At 38.0% G+C, this 13,185-nt stretch overlaps 1 protein-coding gene across 1 annotated transcript in view; it reads left to right on the top strand.

Moving 5' to 3' along the window:
* sf3a3 (splicing factor 3a, subunit 3) overlaps window positions 1-13,185 on the top strand; it is a 35,898-nt gene that overhangs the window by 11,758 nt on the left and 10,955 nt on the right. The window contains exons 7-12 of the mRNA XM_080211298.1: window positions 651-733; window positions 4,678-4,816; window positions 7,268-7,336; window positions 9,596-9,663; window positions 10,208-10,312; window positions 10,858-10,927. Of these exons, the coding sequence (XP_080067424.1) occupies window positions 651-733; window positions 4,678-4,816; window positions 7,268-7,336; window positions 9,596-9,663; window positions 10,208-10,312; window positions 10,858-10,927 (534 nt within the window). The remainder of the gene's footprint in view (window positions 1-650; window positions 734-4,677; window positions 4,817-7,267; window positions 7,337-9,595; window positions 9,664-10,207; window positions 10,313-10,857; window positions 10,928-13,185) is intronic.

Raw genomic sequence — 13,185 nt, 5'->3', positions numbered from 1 at the left:
CTACATATTAATTCCGAAATATATGAATGTAAATAAGAGCATTTGCTGAGATGTATGTAGTACAGCAACATTAACATAACGGTTGAGGTCTGTCTGTCTCCCAGTTTGGGTAATATTCCCTCTGGTGGCAGATAGCAGAATGTCTACCTGGATTTTTCTGTTTAGCAATGAAGCATTATTGATTCTGACTAATGAGCTTGTCAGAAGTATTGCGATGAATTCATACTAATGCTAATGTCGCTAGGCACTCTTTGCAGATGCTAAGATGGTGATAGCTCACATGTCCTTTTACGTTTGTGAAGATGAGTTTCTGTGGAATTAGAGTATTTGGATTGTCTAAAGCAGGAAATATTTTCACTATTGTATTGTTATGCACATTTCAGTAAAAGATAATGTCAAGCATATGAGATATTCCTGTAAGCGGGCTGTAGGTATCTTTCACTTGGATTTCGATTGAGCATGTGTGGTATGCTGTGAGAGAAATGTGTCATGGGACAGCACTGGCACTTCATTTTTAACCAATATTGGTCTGGAAATCAGTATTTGCGCCATGAAAATAAGCACGAAACAGTTTTAGAGTTATATCTTGTCTGAACGTTATGGATTGTAAAATACCAGAGGATTTCATAAGTAATGTTATCTTTTTCCAGAAATCTGATTATATTACCTACTTGATTACATTTGATCAACTTTTTGATATTCCGAAGGAGAGAAAAAATGCAGAATATAAGCGGTAAGCAAAATTAGTTTGTGTATGTTGACTCTTCGCTGTTAACACTGCAAATACTTTTGTAGTGAGCTGCTGCTGTTCTGTGCTGTTGTAAGGCAAAAGTGGTTTTTCAGCAATCAATTTGTTAAATAATCAGGATTTCAATGGTTAACTTGGGTGGTGAAGAGTTTTAAGTACTTGCCTGTTAGAATTATCAAATTTTCTTCTCCTTTCTGTTTGATTTGTTCAATTGCTCATGATTCCATTGTGACCTCTTAGACTGATGCAGTTAATAGCACGGCTATTGTTTGCCACTCAAGTTGGTACAAGTAGAAATGTCATATAACTGAAATTATGTTAAACAAGTTACTTGATGGCAAGATGGCTATTGTTTATCATACACAAGTACTTATTCCTACCTATTCATGCATTAAGATGCCCTTTCAAGAGTTCTACTATTTTAAATTTCAACTGTTCGAACCTATGGGCTAATCGTGTAGAGTCCACTTTTTTTATTTGTCTCACCTGTTGAAAACTAACAAAAGTTCCATTAATTTGTAGCCACTTCTAACTATCCCATTACAGTCTAAAATACAGGTTGCACAATTACCAAAACATAAATAGATCAGTAGTCCTTTAATTATGAGAATATGAGAAGGCAAATAAAATATCTTCAAAGAAAAATGATTTAAAAAAAAAACCACCAGTCCATTACTATTTTCAATCAAATCAAGAAACTAGGAACTAATTTACTGTGATCTGTGCCCAACCCCACTACAGTTTATGATATCATGCTGATCCTGATCCAAAAATCAAAAAAGACAAGAAATTAACATGGGACTGCATACTCTCAATGCTTATATCTAAATCTTTGTCTCAGTGATTTGTGGGTTCACTCCTCACTTCAAAAGAAGGATAGTGCTGAGGAAGTGTTACATTGTCAGAGATCCCATTCTCTTCAGATGAGACATTCAACCAAAGCCCCTTTTCCTGTTCAGGTAGGGCAAAGATCTTGTACAACATGAATAGGAGCATGGAATTCTGCTGTCTCGGTCCCCAGAAACAGATGTAACTCGTTATGCATCTCATTAGCTGATTTTACTCTATGCGAATTGCTGTCAACTTTGCCTGCAAAATAAGTGACAGCTATTACGATCCTGTCAGCGACAGTTAATGTTTAAAAAGAAATTCAAATACCTTGTTTTAACTAATAGAAGTATGCCACAAAATTTCCCTTGTTTTTGCAATGAAACCAACATTAAAGATTTAAACGAAACTAGCACTATTAATATGATTTATAAATATATGTTATACACTCAGGTTTACTTCCTACCTCCCCCAAGAATTCTCTTATAAGAGACATCAACTTTAAAATTATGCACCTTTATAGTCTTCTGGATAATTTTCCTCCAATCCAGCTATTCTCAAAGATAAAACTTTGATTTACCCTCTCTTGACTGTGCCTCTATCCCATTTCCTGCTTACTTTCTACATACTTCCAAAATAATCAACTGGTTACCTCCCTTTTCAATAAGACACTATTGTAGATTACCTCATTAGTTTCAAATTAGATAATCTTTTAAACTTTTGTTCACTCAAATTCAAGCTGAGACTAAACCTGACCCATCTTTCACATGATTCGATGAATTTAATGTTTTACTCTGCTTACGGTGCAGATTTGTCTAACAGTCATTTATTTTGGCTAACTTCTTTCAGTGAGCTGTAAACCACATGAGTCCAAATTGCAACTAAAAAGCTCTCCCAGCAAACACCAGATAAATTGAAACTAACGAGCCTTCATAATCTCACCCATGTCCATGACAATGTAACCAACTCTGGGCTACCCTCAAACTGACCGTTAAACTAATCCTTGATTTATAATATGTCTAGTTAAATAAATCAACCTGCTTTTTTTATAGCTCCATCTCTTCTATTTTGACTCTTAAAACATGGGAAATCTTCTGAACTGCCATTAATTAGATGTTCTGGCAAACACTAAAGCCTGTCCTGATGTCATAAAGGTGATAACAAAATTAATGCGCGCAATTTTTACATTTATATTAGGAAAGAAAAGGGTGGTCAGGAGCAATGTATGTGACCCTTTAGAATTGTGTTATTATTGATTTTAAAAAAAAGGAAAGGGTGGATACGTTGAATGAAACTGTGATGAGTGGTGTACTGCAGCAGTCAGTGCTGGACCTCAACGATTTATAGTCTTCATTAATTTGGATGTTTTATAGCCATATTTACAGATGATGCAAAAGATAGGTGGAAAAACAAGGTGTGGGGAAGATGCAGCCTACAAAGGGATATGGATGGGATAAGTGATTCAGCAAAAAAATGGCAGATGGTGTAGAATGTGGGAAAATGTGAAAACATCCACTTGGATAGAATAACATGTTATTTAAGCAGAGAGAATACAGAGGGATCTCGGTGTTCTTGTACATGAGAGAAAAAAATAGCATGTACATGTAGGTACAGCAAATAATTCCAAAGGCAAATGGATTATTGCCCTTTATGGGGCGGCGGGGAGGAGGGGACGATTGGGGTATGAAAGTAGAGAAGTCTTGTGAAAAGTGTACAGGCATTTGGTGAGACCACATCAGGAGTGTTGCTACACTTTTGATTTCCTTTATTTGAAGAGAAATATACTTTGCAGGAAGTTTTGAGAAGTTTCATTAGGTTAGTTGCTGAGGTGAAGAGGTTGTCTTATGAAGAAAGTTTGAGCAGATTAGGACTATATATATTGGTGTTTAGAATAATTGAATCATATTAGGTTCTGAGAGGGCTTGAGAGGGTAGCTGTTGAGAAATGTTTGCCTTACTATGGGTGTCTAGAACTAGGGAGCGAAGTTTGTGAATAAGGGGGTCACTCATTTAAAACTGTCATGAGAGGCTTTTCTCTCAAAATTCTTTTCTCCAGAGAGCTGTGGTAGCTAAGATGCTGAATATATTTGATCTACAGGAGAAACAGAGGTTATGAAGACCAGGCAGAAAAGGGATCTTAAGTTTATTCATTAATGTCACAAGTAGGCTTATATTCACACTGCAATGAAATTACTATGAAAATCCCTTAGTCACCACAATCCCATGCCTGTTTGGGTACACAGGGGGAATTTAGCATGGTCAATGCACCTAACCAGCACACCTTTTGGACTGTGGGAGAAAACTGGAGCACCTGTAGGAAACCCACGCAGATATGGGGAGAATGTGCAAACTCCACACACAATGAACCAAGCCGGGAATCAAACTCAGGTCCCTGGCGCTGTGAGGCAGAAGAGTTTACCACTGTGCTCCCCAAGAAGCCAAGAACAGATCAGCCATAATCTCCTTAAATGGTTGATTAATCTGGAAGGACTATATGGCCTACTGCCCCTATGTCTTCTGTTCTTTTAGTGCAGCTTTCCTCAAAATATTTTGAAGAGTGAAATGTAGATCATTTACTTGGTGATAGTGCTGAATTTTAGAATGGTTCTGATTTCAGTGGGCAGTAATTCATCTAATTTTACAGTGACATTTTATCTATTTTGATTACAAACTAATAGCAACTTGCATCTTTATATAAATGCATATTTTCTGCATATATTACAACTTCACATGCATCAAATTGTGCTGTAGAAAATTGGAGGGGTTGATGGATTGTGTACGTTTATGAAATGTGCAAATTAGGAGTATTTCTGAAAAGTTTTCAAATCGGTATGGCTGGGTTAAATAAAAAACATTGTATATTAAGGTGAAACTGACTTCAAAAATGAAACCGAAGAGCCACAAGTTCTCCCCCTTCAATTCAATTGAGTCGAGTGAGCAATTTTTTTTTGTCAACTACATACTTTTGTTTTGCTTTAAGTGGGTCAAATGTAAATCACTCTCCTCTTCCATATTTAACATGGCATTATTGTTCTTTGTGACATAACCAACAAGCTAAAATCCATTTTAATTGCATTAAAGTCAGCTTTTAATTCCTCCTAGGTATTTGGAAATGTTGTTGGATTATCTCCAAGATTATACAGATCGAGTGAAGCCTTTACTGGATCAGAATGAACTCTTTGGCAAAATACAAATTGACTTTGAAAAGAAATGGGAGAACGGCACCTTTCCTGGCTGGCCAGTATGTAATATTTTAACTATTCTAGTGTAATAAAAATATGTTGGATAAATGTGTGTCACAGACAAAATTTATGTTTTCTTACTGTCTGTTACTAGTGTGTGTTGAGTTGTATGTATTTTCTTACTATCAGAGCGATTGTCCCAATTTAAATAATCCCAGCAACAAGCCTTTTTTATGTGTTCAAAAATAAAAAAGGTTATCTGTTACCCCACGCTTGTCCCAGAGCTTTAAAAACAGCAATGTCTCATTCACTCTCCTCATACACGTTAGCGCGCACATGAAGATTAGATACTGATTGGGGGAAAAGGCACGATTGTGAAGTACAGTTGTCTCAGTTTCTCTTTCACGCCAGGCCTGCAGTTTGCTGGATGCTTTTACTTGAAGTGAATGCCTTGTAAGAAAAGGTTTTTCATTTAAGCTACAAGGCTTTGTACAGTTGAATTTCCAGAAGGTCAGTTCTCAGTTAAACATGAAATTTGTGCGAATTGTTGAGAGTGCTCCCACTTTCAGGATATTGCTGGTTGTTACATTGGCTGCTTGCTTGATTGCAGTTGGTTTAGGCTTCTTGATGGTGTCTTTACCTCAGAACTAATTCTTGCTGCTTTAAAAGCCTGCAGCATACATGGCTGACTCGCTCAGTTGAGCTGTTACAAGTCCAAAGTCTTTTTATAAATAAGGTGGATGGTCAGGTCGGTAAATAGCCTGTTTATCCTTTGATGTTGGTTCAGATGATACATTGGGTGGTCAAAGGGGGACCCCTTCACATTCGCCTAACTCGCATTGCATTTCCATGTATCTTTTGTGAACTAGAAAGGTGAATTGGTTGGAGTGCTCTTGTCCTTTTGTTGACTTGCCACCCTTAAAAAAATGGAATGTTTGAATTTCCTGATGGCTACAGGTGTCCATATGTAACTGATATTTACTTACGTCTCAGGACTACTTGGAATTGACATTGTCAAAGGTAGCATGATTGATGATGGCTATTTTAACAATCTGTGTTGTTTGAAAGTTCAGAATATACTGGAACATGATGTGCCGGCCGTGTTTATTAAATAAAAAAAAACTAACTTTGTGAGCTTCTTGGCAACCATTGCGCTGAACTGTTTATATTCAGTGCCATTTTCACTTAGTTTGGGCTCACTTCTACTGCCCAATGTTACGGAGGTGATTTAAATATATCTAAACAACTTTAGGGCAAACTATATTGATCTTTTAGATTGCGTGTCAAAACTCAACTGAAAGCAACACATTAACCTGCTGAAGTAGCTCATTAAACATTGAAAAAGCTAGTAAAAAAAAATTACACCACTCACCATTTGCAATATCAGTGTGTTTAATCAAGGTGGCAATGTACAAGAAAGCCCACTTGCTCCTACATTCTGTAATACATGTTGTAAATTTTGTGCCTCTCTGGGCGGATTCAGTCAGATGTCCAGACCAAACTGTTCCATTTTTTGGTGAATTGCAGCACAAGGTGAGCCGGTGGCTGAGTGGTATTGACACTGGACTAGTAACCCAGAGACCCAGGTTAATGCTCTGGGAACCCAGGTTCAAATTCCACCGCAACAGGTGGTGAAATGTGAATTCAATAAAAATCAGGAATTAAAAGTCTAAGGATGACTATGTAAAGACACACCCAATTCACTAATGTCCTTTAGGGAAGGAAATCTGCCATCCTTATCTGTTCTGGCTATCTGTGATCCAGACCCATTGCATGTGGTTGTCTCCTAAATGCCCATTGAAATCAGTTCAGGGGCAATTAGGCATAGGTAATAAATGCTGGCACATACATGGGGTGATGCCCTCACCCCATGTATGAATATAAAAAGATAAGAAAATGGGAATTTAAGTAAAATAATGAAAAGAGAATAGTTCTCAGAATATTATAGAATTGCTGTAGAAGTAATGCCAAGTTTTACTCCCTCACTGTGCAGCCAAACACTCTGCACTGACTTCTGGATCTTCAAATGACACCTATTTTGTTAACAGTGATCAGAAGGCGTCTCCAGCCCCTGTAGTCCAGTAGACCAAATGTTGGAAAACATGTCAGATGGCTTATTCAGATGTAACAGATAATTTCAGTAGGTCCATTCTCTGGTCAGCAAGCAGGAAACTGGGTAGCGACATCAATGAGGTTGCTCTGTCTTTTATTTTATCTTGCCAAGCCACAAGAAACTGACAGAGGGAATGTGAAAGAGCCAGGCTTCGTGTCATGACTGTGTTCCCCCATGTCATCATTCTGTGGATAAAAATACTTCCCACTCTGCAAGCTAACAATGATTTTCTCTGACTCGAAGTGTTGTCTCAAATTTGTTACTTAATTGCAGAAAGCCCAAATTTGATGATTGAACCAAGTCATCAAGAATTGTAACATTATGTAAAAGGTTTAGGATAATTATTATGTATTATTCACCTTGACTGAGTGAATATAATTGCAGTTTCTCTTGACAGAAAGAGACGAGCAGTGCACTCACTCATGCTGGAGCTCATTTAGATCTGTCGGCTTTCTCTTCTTGGGAAGTAAGTTCACTTTTTAATTATTTTTTTTAATTCTGATTGGTTTGTTTTGAAGCTTATGGTGATCATTATTCAAAATATTATTGGCCTGGAGTGCTTAGAAAGGCCTATGTACTGTGCCTTCAGATGTGTTTTTATGCCAATCTATCATGCTCACGAGAAAATGTTCCACAATTTTATTTTTTAAAATATGGTTGTGTGTAATGTGCGTAAATGTTGGTTTGATGGTCTCAAACTTTCTTTCATAACACTGATAGGGAAATAAGGGGACATAAAGAATATAGATGGTATACTTTCCAAGCTTTCCTGATGTCTCGATTGTTTATAGTGAGTCTAAGTTGGTTAGGATTATACTCATTGAAGTTTTGAAGAATGAGAAGGGATCTCGTAGAAACTTATAAAATTCTAACTCTAAAATATGGGTTAGACAAGATAGATTCAGAAAGAATGTCCCAGGTGATTCGAGAGTCCCGAACTTAGTGGTCATAATTTGAGGATAAGGGGTTCTGTGGAATTCACTACCACAGAAAATAGTTGAAGTCAAAACGCTTGAATTCAAGAAGGAATTAGATATAGCTCTGGGCTAAAGAGACCAAGAGATATGGGGAAAAGACAGGATCAGGATATTGAATTTGATGATCATCCATGATCAAAATGAATGGCGGAGCAGTCTCGAACGGCCAAATGGCCTACTCCTGTTTCTATTTCCTATGCTTCTGTTTTGATTTGCTTTATACAAGTTTTTAAACGCTTTTGGTTCAAATTACCATTAGTAAATTCAGTGTAAAAATTGGAGTAAGTTTCCATGGGATTTGAATGAAGGAAGTTCTAGCCCATTCAGGCACTCTGGGGATGAAACTTAATAAATGCTATGCTATTCATTTTGTTAACACATTAAAGTCACCATTGTCATCCTATGCAACTTTGATTGTGGGAAACATCCCTTTTTGTCCTTCTCAGCTTATGTGCCATCCTTGACAAAACATCCAAATTATAATGGCAGCAGTTTAATAATATTTGGGTGGAGAGGAAGCAAGGATGAAGAAAATGAGAGCACATTTTCATTTGTGTTACTCTCCAACTTTTCTCATTTTGCTTGTCCTTTACTGGTGGTAAAAATGATAATTCATAGTGACACCTGCAGATCTCTGATACATTGTTCCAGTGGCTAATTTTCATAAGGCTGTGCAGGGAATATAAATTGGCTTCTCTCCTCCAAGCCTAGTTATCATCTCACCTAGTGTTCACATGCGCACATGTTCAGCAAACATGACTAGATTACAATTGGGTAGGAACGCAGACTGTATGGGCTATATTTCTTTTTGAGAGGCTGATGGGGATCTTGTCCACCAGTTTGAGAACCAGCAGGCATAGTTCCGTGGATGGGATGACTGACCGAATGAAGTGCCCTTTAGATACTTGAGTGCCCATCCTTGGATGCCCTGGTGCCAGACGTCCTGCTTGCTGAGTATTGGGCATTGCCGGAGCTAGTTGGAGCAGTGGTTGCTGATGGCTTTTCATTCCCGCAGAGGCCCAGGAAAGCCATGGGACCCCAGACCAAAGATGAGTCAGAGCAGGGTGGGAGTCGCTGGATGATAGAGGGATAGGTCAGAGGCAAAGGCAAGGATATAGCTTTCAGTAGTCCCTTACCTTCCTGATGTCAGGTTCCTCATTTGGGCACAGACTACCTGATACTGAGGGGCACAAACCTCCCCACACTCATCCCTGAGAGGCCTGTGGCAGACCTGGAGCAGCTTTCTGGATGGACATCCATGGGCTTAGGAAAGCCATGCATCTCATGTTAAATCTCTGAAACAACATTAAATTGATGTAGACTCAGGTAATAGGCATCAGCTGGCTCATTTGTAAGTCCAATTGACATCTCGTTGCATGCAGCCAGGAGGATTGTATCAGTGTCTGCTGTCCCCCTTAACTGGAAGGGGTTCTCCCCTAACACTGGCATTGATGTGGGCCCTTTTGTGATTATCAGGTTGGTCACCATGTTTCCAGCTGCGGCTGGCTGCATTAAATTCAGCCCCAAGCGTTTCAAAGCAGTCGCTGCGTTAGCTGTGATTGCGCTGACTCACCATATGATTGGGAGCCTTTTGTTTTGATATGATTGCGGATGCAGTTTATGATGGTCTTATTTGGGATTGTGACTGTTGGACAATCTCTGCTTGGTTATGACTGAATGAGGCATTTAAAAATTTAGAAATAGTATGGTAGACTCTCTTCATAATCTGGTTATTTTCGAATCAACAGGAATTGGCTTCCTTGGGATTGGACAGACTGAAATCTGCTTTGATGGCTTTGGGTTTGAAATGTGGTGGGTAAGTGCTCAACCTAAGTAATTCGTTTACAGGAAGAAACACTGGGGAATATAAATTCATCTCGAGTGTGGGACTAACAAAGTGCTGTTAGTACAACTGCCTGCTGTGCACAGTGCCTGATTTTCTGTTCCATTGTAGAAAATGTTCTGCACCAGTGCCCAAGACAAATATCTTTACTGTAACTAAACTTAAAAAAGCTTAATTTAGAGAGGCTTTGTCTGGATTTATTAAAAGGGACTTATTTTAAAATAAAGGCATAGAAGAAATATAACTTTTTTTGTAAATTTGCTCTTTAATTATGTACGTTTTGAAATCAGTATGGAATGTTTTCATTTTCTGACTATTAAAGTGTAGGATAATGTGTCAAGTTCTGTGTATGAGTGTAGATTTGATGTACTGCAATTAAGTGCCTGTAGAGTTGTAATACTCATGCCCTAGAATTACTAGGCTGCTGTCCTTAAGTACAATTTAAGGGATATCCATTGTTAATATGCTTTCAATTAGCAGTCCAAAACATACTAAAAGTGTTTTGTCCATTTTTCAGAACTTTGGAAGAGAGAGCCCAGAGATTATTCAGTACCAAGGGGAAATCTTTGGAGGCACTGGACCCTTCACTATTCGCAAAATCTAAATCCAAAGGCACTAAAAAGTGAGTAGATTACAAAAACATATGTTTGTGTGTACATTAAGTCCAGTGTTTACAGGAGAATACATTGCCAACATTGTTCTTGTATTCCTGGCTACATGCAGCAGAACTCTCTTCACAAAATTCTTAAAACTCTTCCTCTCATGCACTATCTCTATATCTATCTGTAAACTCATTTCACCTTTTCTTCACCTTCATGTGCCAGAGTAGATTTCCATTGGCATTGTGCTGTCTGGTATTTTGTCTACATGCCCACCCTGAATGTATGAGCTGAAAAACTGAATGTTGGCAGGTTATTTGATCAAAGCTTCCTTTGCCCTGAAACACATTCTCAGCTGGGATGCTCGCATGAGAATGAAAACAGAAAATGCTTGAAATATTCAACTGTATAAAATAGAAAATTTTGTGGAGCAGAGATTCTGCCGTCAGTTTATATGAATGTTCTATAGCACAAAAGCTTAAGAGATTATGCTTTCCTGTATTGAATTGATTTATTGTGAACTGCTTTCAACATAGCTAATAATTTTTCTTTCCCATTACAACTGCAGGGATTCTGAACGCAATAAAGAAATTGCTTTTCTTGAAGCCCAAGTGTATGAATATATAGAAATTCTTGGGGTAAGTTTGTTTCTTGTCTGATTGGAAGGATTTAATTTTTTGAAGGCCCTTGTTTGAAAACTGAAGTTGACCACATGTTTTATTTTGCCTGGACGCATTATGGCATTTTCTTAGCACACCAGTATAATAACATTTCAATGTAGCTTGCATAAAAGATTCATTTCTGTCTAACAACAAGAAAAACAGATCCTATATATCAGAGTGGAAGAAACCTGCGATTGTCATAGTGGTTATATAGAAAAGTTGTATTCGGTATTGCAAGAACCTACCTTCCATACTTTGTCATTCCACAATTGTACCTTTAGCGGGCTAAATTTCATCCTCATAGAAAGGACAACAAATGTGAACTCTTAACGATCCTTAAACAAACAAATTAAACCAATTATTCTGCTCAAAATGCTTTAGCAAGAAGCTTTCACCTATTGCCACCTGTGCACATTTTTCTTTCAAGCAAACTCAAATATTTAGACCTAAATTTGTGCTTAACATTTTTAAAAAAAAGATATTTTAAATGATTAAATTTGCCAATAAAACTTTAATTGAGTGGCCTCAAAATTGCTGTTCTGAGGCTGGTGTCACTCATAAATACTGAGTTTGAAGTTGATGCTTTTCCCAGCAATGTCACTCCATTAAGTAAACAGATTTGCCAGCACTGCCTTTACCTGCAGTTTCCAGCTTGTTGCAAGGAAGAGTATCTGCATGCTTATTGTTGTGTCCTCAATGCAACTTTGAAGAGTTTGCTGGGATTTATGATCTTGCTTTTGCAAATAATTTGAAAAGAAGCAGAGGATGAATTTGAAGCTTGACGTAGAATTTCACCAGAAAACCGTTATCGTGCACTTTTTTTTGTCTTGCAATGCAATGTATGTGGAATTAATTGGAGCATTGCAATTTCAAAAACAAGTTATTGACAAATTTACTTTTTCTCCATGCAATAATCAAGGCTTGCCTTTTGTTATCTTCTGCAGTAGGTGAACTGACTTTTCCCAAAATATTTGAAGACTGCCTCAAATTAATTTAGACAATTTGAGGAGTGGCTTATAACAAAAGTGAAGTCCCTTCCTTCACTCTGGAGGAAGAAGGAACACCGAGGCAGTGACCAAGAGACAGGAGATAATTACAGCTACTGAATTTGGTTTGATTATGCTGAAAATTTGGAAATGATTTTCATAGGTTTTAATCATGCAGCAGTACTATTTGAGTCGCCGTGGGAAAGGAAAATAAATCATTTATTCACTTGAAACCAATCAGAAAATGTTTTCTTCCCTGTTTCTAAGCATTGGCTTTTGAAAGTTTTTTTTCCCCAAACTCTAGTACTGGTGATGGGAACACTGAGGACCTCATCATCTACAATTATTCCTCCAAGCCACACACCATTCTGACTTGGAACTATAATCACTGTTCCTTCATTGTCACTGGGCTAAAAATCCTGGAAACTTCCTCCCTAGCAGTACTATGGGCATACCTACATCATGCGGACTGCAGTGGTTCAAGAAAGCAGCTCATCATCACTTTCTCGAAGGCAATTAGGAATGGGCAATAAATGCTCATCCAACCAGCAATGCCCACAACCCCTGAATGATTAAAAAAAATTAATTTAAAAAATGCACTTCCTCACCTTACCCCTTTGAGAATGTAATATTTGTCTCACTAGGGGGAGATTTGTGAATAAAAATAGTATTTGTCACAAGGCTTACATTAACACCGCAATAAAGTTACTGTGAAATTCCCCAAGTCACCACAGTCCGGAACCTGTTCGGGTCAATGCACCTAACCAGCATGTCTTTCAGAATATGGGAGGAAGCCAGAGCACCCAGAGGAAACTCACACAGACATAGGGAGAACGTGCAAACTCTGCAAAGACAGTGACCCAAGCTGGGAATCGAACCCAGATCCATGACGCTGTGAAGCATCAGTGCTAACCACTGTGCTAGCGTGCTGCCCCCACTTAGTAATAACTTTGAATAACTTAGTAAACACAATTTCTCACACTGATTGATACAAAATAGCCTTAACACATCTTGAAATTATGAACCACATTTCAGTTTGATAAACTTCTGTGCTTGAACTCTCTCGAATGAGCAGTTTGACACTGCCCTCAAAGAGAGAAATCTCCACGTTCCCTCAATTATTGTGGATTATGTAATATCCTTATCCTTCTGAAACGGCATATTATTTATTTGGCAATAGATTATGCTGTGTGAGATCCACTTGTGTATATGTTACAAGTTGGAATCCTTGTTTATGATCCTTTCCCA

The sequence above is a fragment of the Carcharhinus amblyrhynchos genome, chromosome 24 (assembly GCF_965287045.1).
Source record: "Carcharhinus amblyrhynchos chromosome 24, sCarAmb.v2.hapA, whole genome shotgun sequence".
In the NCBI taxonomy this organism is placed as follows: domain Eukaryota; kingdom Metazoa; phylum Chordata; class Chondrichthyes; order Carcharhiniformes; family Carcharhinidae; genus Carcharhinus; species Carcharhinus amblyrhynchos.
Note: the sequence above shows the minus strand (reverse complement) of the source record. Positions and strands in the feature narration are given on the sequence as shown.